The following is a 20,429-nucleotide window of genomic DNA, read 5'->3' as shown; positions in this document are numbered from 1 at the left end:
TTGTTAGGTACTGAACAATGAACAACACATTTACAGCAGTGTAATGCCATGTAGTAATTAGCAATTGTTAATCCTAATTTCTACATAGACATTTTTACATTTTAAAAGTTGTATACATTAGTTAATGCAATATGAACTTAGATTAACAAAAAATGAACAATTGTATTTTGATAAATAACACTAACCAAGACTTAGAAATGCTGAAAATATCATTATTCATTGTTAGTTCATGTGAATGAATGGAACCTGATTTTAATGACTTTAATGTGGAGATGAAGTGTTGGGGCTCATTTCGATGACCCTTGACCTTTGTATGAATTTAAATCATCAACAAATGATCAGATTAATCATGGAAATGTCTTATGTTACAAACACATTAATTATTGTTAATTAAACTGATAAACTGTCTGATTTGATCTCTTGTACAGGTACTGGTTCAGAGTTGTTATAATTATAATTATAATTTTCTATTATAATTTTCTTTATTTATCACACATTATACATTTGCACATATACAGTGAAATTCTTCTTTTTTCACATATCCCAGCTAGGCTGGGGTCAGAGTGCAGGGTCAGCCATGATACGGCGCCCTTGGAGCAGATAGGGTCAAGGGCCTTGCTTAAGGGCCCAACAGTGGCATCTTGGCGGTGCTGGGGCTTGAACCCCTGACCTTCTGATCAGTAACCCAGAGCCTTAACTGCTGAGCCACCACTGCCCCCCAATGTTTGGTATCATACACAGCATAAATCTTCTTCCTTATTGATCATTTCCAGCTTGTTATCTCACCTTTACACTTTGCTCATGTGTACTGGGATCTAATGGGCTGTTTATTTGTGTAATGTTCTAGTCTATGGTAAACTGCATTTTAAAAAGAGAAAGTATGTTGAAGATGATCATAAAGATTACTCTACTGATTTCAAGATCAGTTGTCCTCATGAGGTCGTTGTGAGCAGTAACGAAAGCATCGGTGACAGTGTCATGAAAGTGTCTTCAGAATGGTGTGGTGATGGGCGTGCAGCGTGTTTAAACTTGTCCTTGTCCTCTTGCTTTGCCTTGCATGGACAATGGCATGTGTCAAAGAAACTTCTTCACTGAACACTATTCATATTCCCTATGCAAAGATGGCAAGAGGCAGTGGAAGAAATTGTAAGGAGTTGATACCTGATAAAATGGTATCATATGGCTGATAAAATTCTGAGGCATCTTCTCCATATGTGTGGTCATATTAGGACTTTACACAAATATAGCTGGTCGGTCAGCTATGCTATCACAGCTTTGCCATTTGTCAACAGATGTCACAAGTGTAATTGTGGTGTTGAATGCTTTGATATCAGATGGTTGTTTGATTTAATCTGCTCAGTCTTGGACACTCATATTTAAAAGAAAATCACAGGTACAGAAACTGTTCATTCATTTGGAAAGGATTATTATTATGCTGTTCTTGTTTTGATTATTTGTTCTGGTTTTCTGTTGTTGATAGACAATAATGGGACACAGCTGAACTTTAGCCAGATAACCAGGTTTTGTTTGACCTTTTATTAAAAACTTTTAATTGCTTGCTTGAGCACATTGTCATTGGCTGTAATTATTATAATTTGTAATAGATATTACAGAAGTTCTTTGTGTTTTAAGATATAAGCTAAATGTTTTTGACATTTGTTAAAAGTTTTTACTGTTAATAGTAACATTTTGAATAATATCAGTAATAATAAATATTATATAATGCAGATAATATGGAGATGCAGAGAAGATGAAGAGATAAGTCACATTTTCTGGATAGCTTTCGGCAAGTCTCGCTTTGGTTTTCATGAGTATGTGCGGAAGGAAAGGTGACTATTTTAACAGTTGTATCTCATTTTTAGCAAGGAGCATTTTATTAGGTTTATATTAAAGTTTAGTCTAGAATTTAAAAGGTCCGCTCTTGGCCCTTTATTGCATGTGCTTTATTTATGACATTTTACACACACACACACACAAAATTAATGTACACATTTCAGAAAACAAGCTAGGAATAAATCTTTAAACAGAGTAATAGTGTATATGAAACATGATTAACTAGCCAAATAGCTTCTAAAATATGTTTACTGAAAGTGTTTTTAATTTTTTATTAAAGTGATGGAAAATGAAGACTGTATAAGGAGAAGAAGCACACGGTCTCAGAAGAGAAAGATCTCATGGCTCTTCATCATGTCATGCTCAAAGAAGGTACAAAATAAATTCTAATTTTTCATGTTCTCTGATGTTATTGGATAACAAAACCTTAATTTGATTTACAATTTAATAATACTCCTTACCCTAAATAAAATAAAATGTAACATTTATGTAATACTTCCTCCACATACTGTATAAACATATGTTTGGAATCTGCTTTACACACAGCTGCAAACTTGAGGAAGTCATGTGCTACTAATTGTTTAACAGGACATTTCTGTGTAATAACTGCACTGATGTTTAAGCTACGGAAAAGATGCAAGAGGCAGCGTTTGTGTAATGTGGTAGTGTTTTGTTCAAACTAGTATTTAAAGGAATCCTGACAGACCTCAAGAATAAGGATGGCCCGCTGGCCAGTAGAGGGAACTGTCACTTTCTCAATCAGGCCAGTGCTGTGTTGTCACTACATCTTACAGCCGTTAATCATATACATGTGTTTTAATGTTTATATTTTTATTTTAATTTACACATTTGATTCTCTATAATGTATTGAACATTGTTGATGAAAATTCTGTTGATTTCAAAATGACTCCAAGGTAAAGTTAACAAGCTGGCTAAAACACACTCAACACTTATGGTCCTAATAAAGTGCCCGATGTGGTCTTCTGCTGTTGTAACCCATCTGCCTCAAGGTTCAACATGTTGTGCATTCAGAGATGATATTCTTCTCAGCACAATTGTACAAAGTGGTTATCTGAGTTACTGTAAACTTTGTCAGTTCAAACCAGTCTGACCATTCTCTGTTGACCTCTCTCATCAACAAGACATTTCCATAAACAGAACTGTCGCTCACTGGATGTTTTTTGTTTTTGGCACCAATTCTAGAGACGGTTGTGTGTGAAAATCCCAGAAATACTCAAACCAGCCCGTCTGACACCAACAATCATGCCACGCTCCAAATCACTGAGATCAGAGTAAAAAATAATAAAAATACTTACCCAACCAGGCTAGCAGAAAAAATCTTTAGTTTTTAGCCCTGAGATTTTACACTTAATTGAATGGTTAAATTTGAGCATTCCGTACCAGAATAGAGTCTGACCTAAATGTGAGTTTGCTAAAACAATGTTTAAATAGATGTTTGTCTATTAATTAATATTATCCAATAGCCCACGTGGTCTTAGTGTCATCAAGTTATTGCATTTTGATTAAAGATTATGAAGCCAAAAACTAATTTATTTGCAGAAACATGCACAGTTTGTTAATCAATGTGCTGATGCCCACACACACACATACTGTACAATATATATATATATATATATATATATATATACAGTGTGTGTGCATGTGTGTTTTAAAAGTTTGAGTCCACCCAAAATTATTCTGTTCATACATTTTTATTATGAATTACATTATCAGCATAACAGTTTGATTAAAAACCTGATTATCAATGTTACTTAGCATGATTTGTGAATTTTCCACAGAGCGTCTTGTGTGCTTCAATGGAAAAAAACCTGACCAAAACAGGACATGTCCATTCGAAGGGACAGAGAAACTGATGAGGAACAAAAGGGAATTTAATGTAAATATTTAAACTCATTGCAAGATATGATCCTAGCATTAAAAACAGAGTAAAGACAATTCCTAAAAATGCAGCTGAGCCCCGAAGTATAGTAGGAAATGCACTGCTTCTCCGTGATTAAAGTCAGCATGAAATCAAAATGTACACTATTTATTTTATTAATGCATGTTACTGGTCTTATTATAAACGACTCATCCATGCTTATTTGCTATTTTATAAAAACAAATTGACCTCGTAATCTTTAATTAAAATGTCATAACTTGCTCTTCCGGTGATATGACTGACTCTTCCTTGCTGATGTATGTAAGGCCATGCTGCATTTAAGTCAGTTTTAACCCCACCACTTCAAGAGTCATATAAACAAACCTGGTGTGAAAGCAGCTGATGCAGAGATGAAGAGGTGTATTTTTGTCTGTTTTCCTCTCAAAATCCTGTTCCCTACCCCAAACTACCTTAGTACAGGCCCACTGGCTTGAATTTACCTTTCAAAAGAGGAAGAATAATGTCGAATTCACTGTTGTGTTTGAGACATTTCACAACTGAATGCTTCCAGAGTTGATCACTACTGAATACAACGCAAGTCAGATGCATCATTCATATTTTTAAATGCATGTATCTTGGGATGTACAGCATGAGTAAGGGTTCTTCTGTATTTAGTGTATTGTGATTGAAAACTTTGTGATCTTTTAATCGCTTGTTTCTCATTCATCTTCATTGAGCTCCAGCCTCGTCATTAGCAAAGAACGCAGTGTGCTGTTTGTGGGTTGGATATGGATTAATGTTGTTAGTTTGATTATTGTTCGGTTCTCAAGTCAGTCTAGCATGGTGGAAAAAGTGTATGTGTGTTGACTGCAAACTCGCATCCAGGTCTGCAAAGCCCACTTTTCACAATCCAGTCAACAGCTGATGAATAAAATCAAGTCCCCACCCTATATTATTTTCTGTTCAATAAGACTTTTGACTCAGAAATACGTCACAATACGAAAAAAAAGTCTGTCGCAACTTCCGTTTCATGCTGACTTTAAGGACAATACAGCTGAGCTGCTCGAATCTCTGTTTAAACCACAATGTCTCAGGGATCTCTGGAAGAGCCTTGATGTAGCCCTGCTTAACCCAAATAAAGATGTCAAAGGTAGGCTAAATGTTATTAAGCTATTTTTATTATTTTACATTAGATTTTATAGATAGGTCTGTATTCTATTTATTTGTGCTTGCATTATTTCTTTGGTAGATTTGTTGATTAGGCATCAGCATGTCTTTTATAGATTCCATAGAAGTTTTATTTGTCACAACTTTTTTTCCTGCAAGCTGTAGCTCTTGCCACTTCTCCTTGCTTATTCAGTCTTCACTTCTGTGTTTGTACTTTTTACTATCCATTCAATATCATGCCTAATGGTTATGTAGGCCAATATGTTCAGTTTATGTCTTACTAGGGTTTTTTTTTTTTTATGGTAAGCTATTTAGCAGTTCACTGTTGATAAAACATGGAGATGTGATTTTGTCCATATGATACCTTGTGTTCATGTGATATGATTTTTGAATTTTTTTAATCATGTTTTAAGTTGTGTAGTTTAGTGCTTTTCAGAAAACATGTGCAGCCATTAGTGAGCTGCCAAAACGTTGCCCACAAATTTTTATTGAGGCCCTTCCAAAAGTCTTTTTCTGGCTAAACGCACTGGACTACACTGCTCCACCAAGCATTGCACTTCAGGAACAACTTTCACTCTATGTCAGCTTTTCAAAAGCCAGGACAGACATGTCATCCAGCAGTTGCCGGTTATGGCAAATTTACTCAAACACTATAACAAATATTCTATAATACTCTCCCACAAAGACAAAAATACAAAATTGCAAACTCAAAGTTTACCACAATCCACAAAATAAATGATAGAAAATTTAGGAAACTCACACACTACATAGAGACTGCTCTCACTCTGACACCAGCTCCGTCCACTCTTTCCCAGCATGCACTCAGAGAGAGAGAGAGAGAGAGAGCTTAACTTTTTCCTTTACCTGTAGACAGGGCATTAATACCAACCACCCATGTTATGTAAATGCTTATTAAAAACGCTTAAACATTGTTCTTGTAAATGTAAAATATAAAAGAAATTCACAGGGAAAAATCCTTCTAAAATCTCCCTTTATGCCTTAGATGTTGTTGGATCCTAGTATCATCCCTATGCAGTAGTAGAATTTGTATCTTTGAATCTCCACACACAGAAATCCTTTTCATACTTAGGGTTAGGTTAGGTTACCCTTTCTTGGTTGACATGGGTGAACGGGAATGAAAAAAAGTTAAAGTGTGAAACATAACTTTCATTCAAGGATAGTTGAATTAGGAAGTTTTAATTCTGATGGTACCAAAAATTAGTTCATGAGTCCACATAATTTTTCACATTTGTGCACAGTCATTATCACTCACGAATGCAAGTGAAAACCTTGCACTCTAGGGCCTGTTGTATTATGTTCTTTACAAATCTGTTTGTGATTATGATCCAAAAATTTATTTCTCCTTCTATACCCCTTCATAAAAATACAGTTGACATTTAATTTGTTTTGTAATTTAGCAGAATATTGTCTCAAAAATTAAACAAATGTAAATTAATTTATGTGAAGGTAACAAGAAAGAAGAAGCTTGTGTTACGATAAACTGAATTTAATAGACACTTAAAGGGACAGCACAAGTAAATCATTTTATATGCTTGCTTGTAGGTGTGGTGTCTTCATTCTGTGGTCTCACATTCATTCTTCATCCTTGCTCTTCAGTATATCAAAAGACAAAAAAAACAAATGCAATTTACATTGCTGAAAGGTTACACAATAAAACATTATTCAATTGAAAACATTTTTTCATTTACTTAGGGTAAGTATGATTAGAAAATTTACAATACCTTTCCAGCATCACGACTCTTGACTCTCAGCTTGTTGACCTGGGACTCAGCGATGTCAGCATGCTCTTGAGCCTCCTCCATCTCATGCTGCACCTTCCTGTACCTGGACAGGTGAGTGTTGGCCTGCTCCTCCTGTGATGGTTACACAAGATATCCAGCTCATTTCATTGGATAGTTTGGGACAGAATGTATGTCAAGCTCAAGACACTTTATATTAGACTCACCGCTTCCTCAGCCTGGCGCTTATAGGCCTTCACTTTCAGCTGCAGCTTGTCTACCAGATCCTGCAGTCTGATCACATTCTTCTTGTCTTCTTCAGTCTTTGAGTAAATATTGTGAATGGTCTTAGTTAAACTATGTACAGTATATTATTATATTAGGTGGTAAATTTCCTGCAAGTTTTACCTGGTAGGTGAGCTCCTTCACTCTCCTCTCATATTTGCGCACTCCTTTTACAGCGTCAGCACCACGTCTTTGTTCAGCTTCAACTTCAGCCTCCAACTCACGCACCTTCATTAAAGTATTATTTTTGTAACAAGGAATTTCTACCATGTCCAGAACAACCAAGAATCAATTGTGCTAAGCTCTTGTGCGCTCAAACCTACCCTGGAGCTGTTTCTTGCCACCTTTCATGGCCAGACTCTCAGCTTCATCTAGACGGTGCTGCAGATCTTTGACAGTAACCTCCAGGTTCTTCTTCATCCTTTCCAGGTGAGCGCTGGTGTCCTGCTCCTTCTTCAGCTCCTCAGCCATCATGGCAGCCTGAAATAAGAACCAAATAAAATGTAGATAAAAGCTGTACAGACAACTTTCCTGGAGGCTCCCTATGGTGGCATGTGAGACTGAACACAAGTCAAAGAACTATTAAAAAACTTAAAGTAAAATATAAAAAAGATTAGATTGAACACTCACATCAGTGATGGCCTTCTTGGCCTTCTCCTCTGCATTTCTGGCCTCTTGGACTACATCATCCACCTCACCTTGAACCTGAATCAGATCAGCCTCAAGCTTCTTCTTTGTGTTAATAAGACTTGTATTCTGTGGAACAGAAGCAGATTTCATTCAGTAAGGCTTTTATCTGTCGTGTAATTGCACTTTTCCAGTTTGGTATTATAACAATTTTTCATACTTGAGAGTGCAGCAGTCCCGCACGTTCCCTGGCATCAACCAACTCCTGCTCTGCCAATTTGCGGCCTCTCTCTGTTTGATCCAGTGCAGCTCTCAGCTCCTCAATCTCTGCTTGCATCAGATTATTCCTGCGCTCAACCATGGCAACCTGCTCCTTCATGTCCTCCTGTCCTCTGATAGCTTCATCAAGATGCAGTTGGGCATCCTGTGATGTTTACAAAGTCAATATTGTTTCTGTAGGTACTTGGTCATGCTTTTGTTAGTTTAAATTCAGACATCCAAACATTTCTTGGAGTCATCTAGAAAGATACCTTGAGCTGGCCTTGGACGTTCCTGAGCTGTTTCTGGGCCTCAGCAGCCTGGCGGTTGGCATGACTCAGCTGAATCTCCATTTCATTAAGATCTCCCTCCATCTTCTTTTTGACTCTCAGGGCATCATTTCTGCTCCTGACCTCAGAGTCCAGAGTGCTCTGCATGGATTCAATTACTCTTTGGCTGTTCCTCTTGATCTGTTCCATCTCCTCATCCTTCTCAGCAAGCTTCCTGTCAATCTCACTCTTAACCTGGTTCAGCTCAAGCTGGACACAAAGTATCTTGGACTCTTCATGCTCCAATGTGCCCTACAATGAATGTTTTTTTTTAGACAGTTCATATGTTTATATCCCTTGATGTTATTAGCAGCATGTTTGTAATGATTTTGAAACAAAGTTATTAGCAGAAATCCAGTTCATTTAACAATTCAAACAACTCTATATCTGATGTGTTAAGATTACTGTAAAACAATAGTATCATAATGTTAGTACTGTTACAAAGGAATAGTACCTCAGCTTCTTCAAGTGCAGTCTGGATCTCTGCTTTCTCTGTCTCAACTGTCTTTTTGGCTTTCTCTAATTCATGAATGCTCTTTCCGGTCTCTCCAAGCTGCTCTGTTAGGTCGGAAATCTCCTCTAAAGGATTCAAAGGACAGAATGAAAAAATTGGCTGTTTTTTATTTATTTTTATACTTGATGCACAAATAAAAGTGACATTTACGTTGCAAATTCTTGTTCTCCCTCTTCAGGGTCTCCAGCTGGTCAAGAGCTTCTTCATAGGAGTTCTTCATCTTGAAAAGCTCTGTGCTGAGAGAACGAGCTTCTTTCTGAGCACCTTCCAGTTCAGCCTGGCTTTCTTCATACTTCTGTTTCCACTCTGCCAGGACCTGTGAATGAAAGAAATGTAGTCACCATTAAATGAATCGTTAGTCCATTGACCAGAATTTTTGTAGATGATTCCATGTCTTTCTTGCCTTGTCAAAGTTCCTCTGCTTCTTGTCAAGGTTGGCAGCCAATGAATTTGCCCTCTCCACATCAATCATGAGGTCCTCTACTTCACACTGTAGTCTCTGTTTGGTCTTTTCCAGAGAGGCACACTTGGAGTTCACAGCCTCAATGGATTCTTCAGCTTCCTGCAGACGTTGGGCCAACTTTTTCCTGAGGACAGATGTATGAAATGATGCTATCTCATTCTAGCAACTGTGGGTTGCTCAATATTTTTTGCTTTACTTACTTCGATTCCTCAAGCTCCTCAGTGCGCTGGATGGCATCGGTCTCATATTTGGTTCTCCACTGAGCCACCTCACTGTTGGCTTTAGACATTCCACGCTGCAGTTCAGCTTTGGCCTGCTGTTCCTCCTCAAACTGCTCTCTAAGCAAATCACAGTCATGTCGGGCAGACTGGACCACATGAGCCAAGGCATTCTTGGCCTACAAGGACACATATTTTGAAATTTTAGAAAAGTCTGATATCTTTGTGATGGTTTACACATGAGATTTCCATGAAAAATCAAAAATAATTTTGTGTAACTCTACCTTGACTTCCTCCTCAATATGCCTCTTAAGCTCCTCAATTTGCTGTGTATAAGCCTGTTTTCCTCTAGTTAATTGTGAGACAAGTGCTTCTTTCTCTTCCAATTGGCGGCTAAATTCACCTTGAAAACAGGTTAAGAAAGTTAGCATGGAATATAATGGAGAACAAATGTTTTATTCAAACATAATATTTGTTTTTTTCATATTTTAGCTAATTGTACTGTGTCTTACCATTCTCAGTCTGAAGTCTTGCTCGTTGTGCATTGATGTCATTCAGCTGATGAATATTTTCATCATTCTTGGCCTTGATTTCACTCAGTTGATCTTCAAGAGTTCGGCACATCTTTTCTAAATTTGTCTAATAAGACACAAACACATACAGATGTTAAATACACAAGTGTTTTAAGTGTATTATTGTTTATTTACCCTCTTGTAACATTGATGTGATTACCTTTGATTTAGCCACAGCTTCCATGTTGCTTGATAAATCATCAATCTCCATCTTGTATTCACTCTTCTCCTTCTCCAGCTTCTGCTTGACTCGCTGGAGGTTGTCGATCTGTTCCCCCAGCTCAGCCACACTGTCTGCCTGCTTCTTACGGAGAGCTGCTGCTGTAGCTTCATGCTGTAAGGTGGACTCTTCAAGATCACGACGCAACTTCTGGAATTCAGCTTCACGCTTCTTATTCATCTCAATCTGGGCAGCAGTGGCACCACCAGCTTCCTCAAGCCTTTCACTGATCTCTTTAAGTTCTCTGGACAGATCAGCTCTCTGCTTCTCAACTTTAGAACGAGCAGCTCGCTCAGCCTCAATTTCTTCTTCCAGCTCCTCAGTTCGGGCCTAATTAATGAAAAAAGTAGAATTGCCTTGTTAAAATTTGCCCACCAATGCATCTACTTCACATTTTAACCTAGAAAATATATTACCTGAAGTTCTTTGATCTTCTTTTGAAGCTGTGCTCCCAAAGACTGTTCATCTTCGATCTTGCTGAGAAGCTGACTTATCTCAAAGTCCTTCCTGTTTTGAAAAATATTTGTTTCATAAAATCAGCTATTGAAAACCTGGCATGGGTATTCTGGCATAATAATTTTTTCACACATCTAACTTCCACTCACTTTTTGATCTTCTCCTCTGATTGCTGTTTTTCATTCTCCAGGTCCATTATGGACTCCTGTGCCAGTTTCAGATCACCCTCAAGCTTCCTCTTGGCTCTCTCAAGGTCCATACGGAGCTTCTTCTCTTGCTCCAGTGAGCCCTCAAGCTATTGTCATAGAAATCACAGTGCATTACAATCTGGTATACAACAACAGAACAAAGCAATATTCATCTTTATGACTGAATTCTGAAGCCAATCATCTTACATCATCCACTTGCTGCTCAAGCTTTGTCTTAGCCTTTGTCAGAGTGTTGACTTTGTCTTCCTCTGCCTGAAGGTCATCAAGAGTCTGCTGGTGTGCCTCTTGGAGGGCTTTCTTTTCTTTGGTCAGCTTGGCAATGCTCTCATCCTGAGAGGCCATTTCCTCAGTCAGGTTTTTCACCTAAACGGAAATATTGTTCAGTGGTTTCATTCACAAGAGCCTGAACAATAGGCAGTGTGTAGAATAAGTGATTCAAATGTGAACCTTATTTTCAGTTGCATGTTTCTCCTTCTCCACTTTTGCTAAGGTGAGCTCCAGGTCATCAATATCTTTCTTCAGCTCAGAGCATTCATCTTCCAGTTTCCTCTTCTTTGCAGTCAGTTCAGCATTGATTTCCTCCTCATCCTCCAGTCTCTCGGTTGACTCTTTGAGTTTGGCCTCGAGCTGGATCTTGCTTTTGATGAGACCTTCGCATCTCTCTTCAGCATCAGAGAGATTTTCAGAGTCCTGATTATTGAGATAAACAAGTTTAATGTCTTGAAGTTTGTTCTAGACTGTACTGTGTATTATACAGTACTATAGTTTTATGCCTGTGAGGTCAATATGACTACAATAAGAACTGAAATACCCACAGATGCTACTTGCAGTTGAAGGTCATTTTTCTCTTGTAGGAGTGACACCATTTTCTCCTCAAGCTCCTTCTTTTTGGCCAATGCCTTTGCTAAATCTTCTTTCATTTTCTCAAAGTTCTCCTTCATGGCTACCATTTCTTTTTCAGTCTCTGCACTCTTCAGAAGAGGCTTGATCAACAAAGCAGTCATTATCACTCTTTGGTTCTGGTCAGTAATATTTTTAAAATAATATTCTAAATACATTTTACCTCCTCTCCATCATTTTGACAAACTCTCTCCTCATGAGGTATCCACGGCACAAAGCCTGAGTCATGGTAACCAGCGATGCCAGTTTTTCATCTCTCATCTCCTCAAGGGTACCCAACAGACCAGCTTTGAAAAACACCTACAAGAATATTTGAGTGACAACAGAAGATAATAATGAAGAAACTGTTATCCTTTATGAAGATTTGACATTAGTTATTTGATGTGTAGCTCACCTTAGTGTGCCCAAACTTGTACTGGGTGTGGTCAAAATCAATTGAGCCCAACAGTTTCTCTGAAGCCTTTTTGTTGTCAATAAACTGTCCCTCAGGGATGACACTAGCATTTAATACTTTGTATCTAGAAGATATTTGGGAGGATTTTATGTTTGTTTAGAAATGTTAAAAACAGCCATAGAGTTATTTCTTCTTGAGGTGAAGAGGAAGGGCCAAATGCATTTATGTTTACCTCTGCTTGAAGTCACCATAGAGGATTCTGCTGGGGAAACCCTTTCTGCAAATTCTGATACCCTCTAGCACACCATTACACCTGAGTTGGTGGATAACCAGGAAGTTCTCCATCAGACCTGAAATTGAGATGTTCTTAAGGTTCCAAAAAATTAGACAAAAATGTGAGGCATTAAAAGCTTCAGGGATCAAGTTTACCTGGAGTCTTGGACTCGTTAGGAATCAAGCAGCGCACAAAGTGAGGGTGAGTGCTCTTCAGGTTAGTCATCAGCTTGCCCAAGTTCTCCTGTGGGATTGTTTATATCTTTTGTTTATACATAGTATGTATTTATATGTATTGAAACTGACATGACAGATAATCTGTATACCCTAAAAAGCGCAGACACAGTCTGGAAGGAACCACCCTTCTTCTTGCCGCCCTTCTTTCCACCACCTCCCGCAGCTGTTTAATGTCAAAGAGATAAAAGTGTTTTTTTGTGTTGCTGTGCATGGACTCATTTACTAAGTCTCTATTTGCAATAAATATTAACCCTTCAGTCCATCTGTCTTGCATGTTTGTAATATTTTATATAATTCTGAAATTTGCTGATCAAGAGGTATGTCTTAGTCTTGCATTTAGCACAAATGTAAGAAATTCCAATGGTCTTACCGTCAGATGCATGAGCGGCATACAGGAATGCCAGCAGTTTGAGTGATGACTTCTGGTAGAGCTGTACAACTGAATCATTCAGTGGGTCCTTGTTCTTGTCCAGCCAGCCCATAATGTTGTAGTCAACAGTGCCGGCATAGTGCACCAGAGAGAAGTGGGCCTCTGCCTTGCCTTTGGCAGGCTTTGGCTTTTGGAAGGCTGCACTTTTGCCGAGATGCTGATCATGCAGCTTATTTTTGAAGCTTGTGTCCGTGGCCTTGGGGAACATGCACTCCTCTTCAAGGATGGAGAAGATGCCCATTGGCTGTTCAAGAAATATTGATGCTCAAGTACAAGCAACATGTCCATTTCATTTTGTGAATACTCATTTTATTTTTTATGATAGTCCATTATCTTACCTTCTCAATAAGCTCAATGCAGGCAGCCAAGTCCATACCAAAGTCAATGAACTCCCACTCAATGCCTTCTTTCTTATACTCCTCTTGCTCCAGCACAAACATGTGATGGTTGAAGAACTGTTGCAGTTTCTCATTTGTGAAGTTGATGCAAAGCTGCTCCAAGCTGTTGAACTGATATTTAAACAGAGGCAAGTTCTTACTACCCACTATTAGTGTCACCTTCTGATTCTTAGAGAGAGATTAGTAACTGATACTGACATCGAAGATCTCAAATCCAGCGATGTCCAGCACACCAATGAAGAACTGTCTGGGCTGCTTTGTGTCCAACATCTCATTGATACGGATGACCATCCACAGGAACATTTTCTCATAGACAGACTTAGAGAGAGCTGAGACAGCATTGTTCACCTGAGAAATTCAAAAGTTAAGATTGTTCTTTTAGTTTTCAAGAAGAATTTCTCAGAGAAACTTTTAATAGTTATGAGGTAGGTAAGTCTTCACCTGTGGGACCGTCTGTTCTTTGGTCACAAACTCATTTCCGACCTTTACTCTTGGGTAGCACAAAGCTTTCAGCAGGTCAGCAGAGTTCAGGCCCATGAGGTAGGCAATTTTATCAGCCACTGAGGAACAACAGTTTTCCAGTCAACTGTCAGCACTGAAATGAAGGTTTTCATAATGATATGTGGAGTGACTTTGTCCTAATAGTACATCTTACCCTCAGTGCCGTCAGGTTCAGCCTGCTCCTCTCTCTGCTTCTGCTTGAACTTCATGTTGCCATGATGCATCACAGCACCTGTCAGCTTGTAGATGCTAATCTTCTCATCAGCAGTGAAGCCCAGAATGTCAATGGCGGTCTGTTTGTTCACACAGAAAATAATAGAGAATTGAGAAGAGTTTGTTATACTGTTGGTAATGCTGTATTCTGTTTTTCTGCACGTATTTGTCTTTATTTCTACTATTCAATAGGTTCTGAAGAAGAAGAAGAATGTGTTTGTACACTTACATCTGTGGCAATGAACTCCTCCACATCATTGATACTCTTGACAGCGATTTCACCCTGGCTGATCATTGGATAGTCATATGGATTGGTGGTGATCAGCAGGGCCTCTGTAAAGAGTTGAATTGCAATATATAAACAATGTTACAAAACAAAAAAAAAAAATATTTATTTATTTTTTTATTGAATACAAAATTCTGTGGATTCCCCACCGAGCAGTTCTGGCTTGTGTCCAGTCATGAGCTGGTAGAAGATGTGGTAGCTCCTCTCAGCAGACAGCTGGAATGTTACTCTTGACTTTTCCAGCAGATCTTTGACAACAGAACATTAACTTTAAGTGACTCATCCACATGTTAGCAGAAAAATAAAGCATGTATCTGTCTCGAAACAATGCAACTTACAAGTTTCAATATCAGCTGAAGCCAGTTTTCCAGTGGTGCCAAAGTGAATCCTGATGAATTTACCCTAAGAAGATTTGAAAAAAAATAAAAAAAATAAATAACAATGTTGAACAGCCAGCTTTGAAAAGTTAACTATAACTTTATAATGTTCCATCTGATCAGAGCAACTCACAAAACGGGAAGAGTTGTCATTCCTCACAGTCTTGGCATTACCATAAGCCTCCAGCAGGGGGTTAGCTGCAACAATTTGGTCCTCCAGTGATCCCTAGATGTAATTGTAGGATTATGTTGAGATAAAGAACAATAACATACTATAATCTATGCAGTTATCTTGAAGAGGTGTTCACAAACCTGCATTTTTCCAGGCACGGGTTCTGCTTTTTTGCCTCCAGACATTGCACCAACAGTTGCCAAGTACTGAATGACACGTTTTGTGTTTACAGTCTTTCCTGCACCAGATTCTCCACTAGAGGTTCACACAAGATCTTTATTTAGTTACAAAACTCCATGATTTTTGAAAAATATTTAAATTGAGAATCTCAGTTTTATCTCAACAGAAGAGCATTTACTTACGTAATCAGAACAGACTGGTTCTCTCGATCTGAAATAAATTGGGGTGTGTAAATGGTCTTCAGATTTCCAACATATATAATGAAAGCTTCCCTTTTTTCATCATGTGCAACTTGTACAACAAATCCTTATTTGTTAGCACACTTCTAGAATCCACTTACCAGTGAGCATGAACTGATAGGCGTTATCAGAGATGGAGAAGATGTGAGGTGGGGCTTCAATCCTCTTTTTGCCTCTGTATCCAGCAACAACAACTGAATCGTACACTGGGAGCCACTTGTATGGATTGACAGTGACGCAGAACAAGCCAGAGTAGGTCTGAAACAGAGATAGATTGTCTAGTTTCACACTTCAGGTTCCCCCTCACCCTCTTTCCATGAATAAAAAGTAATTCACTTAGACTTACATAGATCATCCATGCTGCGTAACGCTCTTTGAGGTTAAACAGCACAGCAGGCTCATTGAGGTGGGTCATCATGGCCATGTCCTCAATTTTGTCAAACTTGGGTGGATTCATGGAGAAGATTTCATCTTCTTTCACTGTGACAGTCTGAAAATCAGTTATCAAGATGAATTAGACATTTTGTACACACGTTTCAAAATATTTGAACTTGAACCTCTGAAGATTCAACCACAGTAGCATATAAAGAGATTACTCATTATTTATTTTGTTTTACTTACTTTTCCACTAAGAGTTTTGACAGTGGCTTTTCCACTCTCTTTACTAACGAGAGTACCTTTCAGGTACATCTCATCAGCATCTGTCACAAAGAATGCTGTTTTGGCATCAAAGGGGGTGTTTTGAGCCTCTATTCTCTCTCTTTCTGTCTTTCGGAGGAAGATGGCCGCCGGGCCAAAACACTCCATTTCACCGTCTCCCATGATGGCACTTTACTCTGTAGTAAAATTAACAACAAAATTCCCATTTGAATTTCTGTTTGGGTTTAAATTGTGTTATCATTTTGTTTTTTTCACCTCACTTTTCTTTTATTTTAATGTCTGCTGTATCATTGCTGCATCAAATTTAATTTGTTGAATTATTTATAATGTTAACTGGTCAAACTTCCACTAAAATCTCACTATACTGTCAACATCAGCAAAATGGTAAAACATTGAAAAAGGTTTTGAGAAATGTAACTTGTTTATTTTAGCATTTTACCTTATTTGTTGCACAGAGAGGAAAAGTAGCAGCTGAGAAGTTTCTGAAAAAGAGTGAACCATTCAGAGTTGCATTATAGTTTCCCAACATAAGTTAGTTTGAAAATATTTATAATTTCAGTTCAGACAATAATTCTTAAATTAAAATGAAATTTTTAAAATGTTCCAAAGAAATGTTACTCAGAGCTGCAAATGAATGTCGTAACTCCCCCACCTTTCTGCAGGGTCACTGTGAGTCTCAGGGGTCAGGAGCTGCCTTTTATATAGTTTCATTACTCAACACTCAGCAGAACTGGCCCGCTGGATTTGGTCATGTAATATTTTTTGGTGTGATGTTTCTCTGTCCCCGTGGAAAATAGCGAGATGCTCTCATTCATTGACTTTGTGATTTACTTAATCATGACAGGAATATAAATTTTAATACGATTTACCTCAACTATACACACCTTTTTCATACATAATTTCATAATGTTGAGATGTTTTCATTTAAAATAAATAGCCTACTGCTGATAGACATAAATAAATCAGACTTTTGGAAAATATATATAAGTGGCATAAGAATTCATCACAATCCATGCTTTAAGTCAGTTGTAATTGTCTTTTAAATAATTTTCTCTTAATGCGGAAAAGTTTTCCAGTTAGAGAAGTTTTAATTTGATGTCACTGAGGTTGTATGTCAATGTTGTGTCGTTTTGAGAATGGAACCTGGCACATATGCAAAATTCTTGGATCAGATGCAGAGTATTTAAATGTCAGTGGTATTCAGTTTCGGGGGACCACAAGACAAATTAGCTTCCTCTGTCCAGGTGAATAGAATACTAATTGTTTTTTCTTAAAAAGACTTGACAATTTTCTCACCTAGAACATTACAGTTTGTAATAACCACATGATGCTGGACAATATACTGAAAGTTATGTTGCCATTTAAAATTCTTGTGTGTTCAACAAAGTTGAACATCTGTTTGAATTAGAAATATAGTATCTAGTCTCTAAGCTTTTTGAGCTAATATAGTACATTTGGTTGAGTTGCAGTTTGTCATACTGATGTCTGAGAAGTAGTGGAGAGAAGCATTCACCAGCTTTGTATATACTTGTTTTTCTGTTCCATGCCATTAAGATTTTGATACACAAGTTGTTAGTAAGCGGTGAGAACATGATCAGAGTACACTGGGAGCCACTTGTATGGATTGACAGTGACGCAGAACAAGCCAGAGTAGGTCTGAAACAGAGATAGATTGTCCAGTTTCACACTTCAGGTTCCCCCTCACCCTCTTTCCATGAATAAAAAGTAATTCACTTAGACTTTCCTGGTAACTAATTTAAATTGCTCTGGCAATTTACAGGAATTCTTCTATCATTTGCCAGCAGGAGATCAAATTAAAATATTAAAACCTAAAAGATTTATTACCAGAGCTGGAATTAACAGTTTGTCTTTCCAAGTGAAAAATAATATCTCTGGCAGATTTTTTATTGGGCAATACAAGTTCAGTAGGCATTGCATGTGATAAAGTGGGTTCATAGTGATATTATGACTCCCAAAGTTATTAACAGCTTGTTCTTATATGGAAAAATCATAAATATAGCACAGCAAGGGCTGCTGTTATTAGGTTTAGGTCACTTATCCAGGCAACAGTGGATAAGTGGACCTTTATCTGACACCAGCAAGATCTCACTGTAAGTTTTCTGCTTTATTTACCTTTTTAGGTTGTGTGTGAGGGCACTCAGCCCACCTTCCTGTCTGGCCTTGCCACTAGAGGTCTTCACGGGTCCACCCTAACCCGAAGACCCGAGACCCTTACGGGTTCGGATCCACGTTTTATACGGTCAGCCGGGTCCGGGTCCCAATCTATTGCTGCGGGTCCCGGGTCTGTTTAACATTGTGTAATACCAGAGTCAATCCGAGAACACCCGGCCGTGATCAGACTGTGCTGATGATGATGGTGCTGTGTGTGTGTGTTGTAACTAAGTTGCAACATTGTAAAATTAGGATGAGAAAGTGCGAGCGGGAAATAAGATGAAAAACGGAGAGCTGAGTGATGTCAGAGGCAGAGCAGAGTTAAGGCACACAATAGCAAAATAGCAATGCTAAAGTTAGCAGCCGTGGCAAGTTATTATAGTTCAAAAGGGTAAACAATCAAAGTGATCTTATGCGAGATACAAAAAAAACTGCAAAGCTGATTCTAAACAAGTCACGTTTGTCATCAGTCACCGTGACAGCAAGTGGACTTTTGAAGCTGAAATAATGAGTGGATTAGCTATGCTGTTTCAATCAGCAAGAGAGGAATCACAGAAAACCTGGATGTATTTGACCAGCTTTCTTGGCAAGGAGGATGGATTATATGCGTCACAGCCAGGCACAGGGGAGAAGACTACTAATGTTACATTAGGTAAGACACAAAGTTCTGTTTTCACAACTTTTAAATTAACTTGTTAATAGCAATCAGCTGTGAAATCGGTGTCGATCGAGTCTGTGTCTCGGCCGGGTCCGGGTCCCGGTCCCAGCTTTCAAATAATAGACTGGTCCAGTTCGGGTCTGGCATTTCTCAGTTCTGCATGGGTTACGGGTCCAAGCTTTAAAATAATAGAAGGTTCTGGTTCGGGTAGTACATTTCCAGGTCTCTTTGGGTTCGGGCACAAATTTTTGGACCCGTGAAGACCTCTAATTGCCACACTATTTGCAGTGTACAACATATTCAGCCTTGAGTACCAAGACGAGGTGGCATGTACATTGGAGTTTATTCAAAGGTAAAGGGTGAATTCTAACAACCTCAACCTGACATTTATATATGTAGATATGTTATATGTTTTGTATCTGTTGAGTCCACTAATATTATATGGTGGTAGGAAAACTTCCAATCCAAAAACTAGATTATATGCCTCAAAAGCTAAAACCTGCATTAAAATGTGGTGTGTTTCCTGACACTTTCAGGCGCTTTGTAGGCATTAACCCTGAGAGAGGGACAAAGAAGTCAAAAGGAAAAATGACATCTAAAACCACGGGGCGACTTGTACAGAAGAAACAGGTTGCAGTGAACCCACACGTCTCCACTCTAGTCTGCAAACTGATGGACTACCAGTGGAATTTCTGAAATGGTAAGAAAAAGCAGACACACACACACACACACACACCAAGATCTCTCTCCCTATACTTTTATTATAACATATTTAAAAGCGACCAGCTACAGAACTACACAACACTACTGAAAACAAAAAAACAAATACATCCCTGTTATACACACACTGTCCCACATACACCCACACACACATACACACTGTCCCACAAACTATCATTACTCAAGACATATTAAAAAAAAAAAAAAAAACATCTGTCTATCCATCTCTAACTATATCATCCCTCTATAATCCCTCTATCATCTCTAACTATATCTATCATCCCTCTATCCATCTCTAACTATATCATCCCTCTATAATCCCTCTATCCATCTCTAACTATATCATCCCTCTATAATCCCTCTATCCATATCTAACTATATCATCCCTCTATAATCCCTCTATCCATCTCTAACTATATCATCCCTCTATCCATCTCTAACTATATCATCCCTCTGTCCATCTCTAACTATATCATCCCTCTATCATCCCTCTATCCATCTCTAACTATATCTATCATCCCTCTATCCATCTCTAACTATATCATCCCTCTATAATCCCTCTATCCATCTCTAACTATATCTATCATCCCTCTATCCATCTCTAACTATATCATCCCTCTATAATCCCTCTATCCATCTCTAACTATATCTATCATCCCTCTATCCATCTCTAACTATATCTATCATCCCTCTATCCATCTCTAACTATATCATCCCTCTATAATCCCTCTATCCATCTCTAACTATATCATCCCTCTGTCCATCTCTAACTATATCATCCCTCTATAATCCCTCTATCCATCTCTAACTACATCTATCATCCCTCTGTCCATCTCTAACTATATCATCC

General features: G+C 38.2%; 1 protein-coding gene across 1 annotated transcript in view; it reads right to left on the bottom strand.

Moving 5' to 3' along the window:
• LOC127440364 (uncharacterized) overlaps positions 1–20,429 on the bottom strand; it is a 46,980-nt gene that overhangs the window by 12,675 nt on the left and 13,876 nt on the right. The window contains 39 exon segments of the mRNA XM_051696902.1: positions 6,622–6,753; positions 6,846–6,941; positions 7,027–7,166; positions 7,227–7,383; positions 7,534–7,659; positions 7,751–7,954; positions 8,061–8,369; positions 8,572–8,696; positions 8,782–8,947; positions 9,035–9,218; positions 9,295–9,491; positions 9,597–9,715; positions 9,825–9,951; positions 10,045–10,434; positions 10,521–10,611; positions 10,710–10,855; positions 10,956–11,132; positions 11,217–11,459; positions 11,585–11,819; positions 11,821–11,969; positions 12,064–12,187; positions 12,296–12,413; positions 12,493–12,580; positions 12,663–12,736; positions 12,944–13,247; positions 13,342–13,512; positions 13,600–13,749; positions 13,843–13,961; positions 14,057–14,195; positions 14,345–14,448; positions 14,551–14,649; positions 14,740–14,803; positions 14,912–15,004; positions 15,091–15,205; positions 15,313–15,340; positions 15,471–15,627; positions 15,716–15,859; positions 15,991–16,205; positions 16,469–16,511. Coding sequence (XP_051552862.1) covers positions 6,622–6,753; positions 6,846–6,941; positions 7,027–7,166; positions 7,227–7,383; positions 7,534–7,659; positions 7,751–7,954; positions 8,061–8,369; positions 8,572–8,696; positions 8,782–8,947; positions 9,035–9,218; positions 9,295–9,491; positions 9,597–9,715; positions 9,825–9,951; positions 10,045–10,434; positions 10,521–10,611; positions 10,710–10,855; positions 10,956–11,132; positions 11,217–11,459; positions 11,585–11,819; positions 11,821–11,969; positions 12,064–12,187; positions 12,296–12,413; positions 12,493–12,580; positions 12,663–12,736; positions 12,944–13,247; positions 13,342–13,512; positions 13,600–13,749; positions 13,843–13,961; positions 14,057–14,195; positions 14,345–14,448; positions 14,551–14,649; positions 14,740–14,803; positions 14,912–15,004; positions 15,091–15,205; positions 15,313–15,340; positions 15,471–15,627; positions 15,716–15,859; positions 15,991–16,191 — 5,805 coding nt within the window. The 5' untranslated portion in view covers positions 16,192–16,205; positions 16,469–16,511.

This window comes from Myxocyprinus asiaticus, chromosome 1, assembly GCF_019703515.2.
Source record: "Myxocyprinus asiaticus isolate MX2 ecotype Aquarium Trade chromosome 1, UBuf_Myxa_2, whole genome shotgun sequence".
NCBI lineage: Eukaryota > Metazoa > Chordata > Actinopteri > Cypriniformes > Catostomidae > Myxocyprinus > Myxocyprinus asiaticus.
Note: the sequence above shows the minus strand (reverse complement) of the source record. Positions and strands in the feature narration are given on the sequence as shown.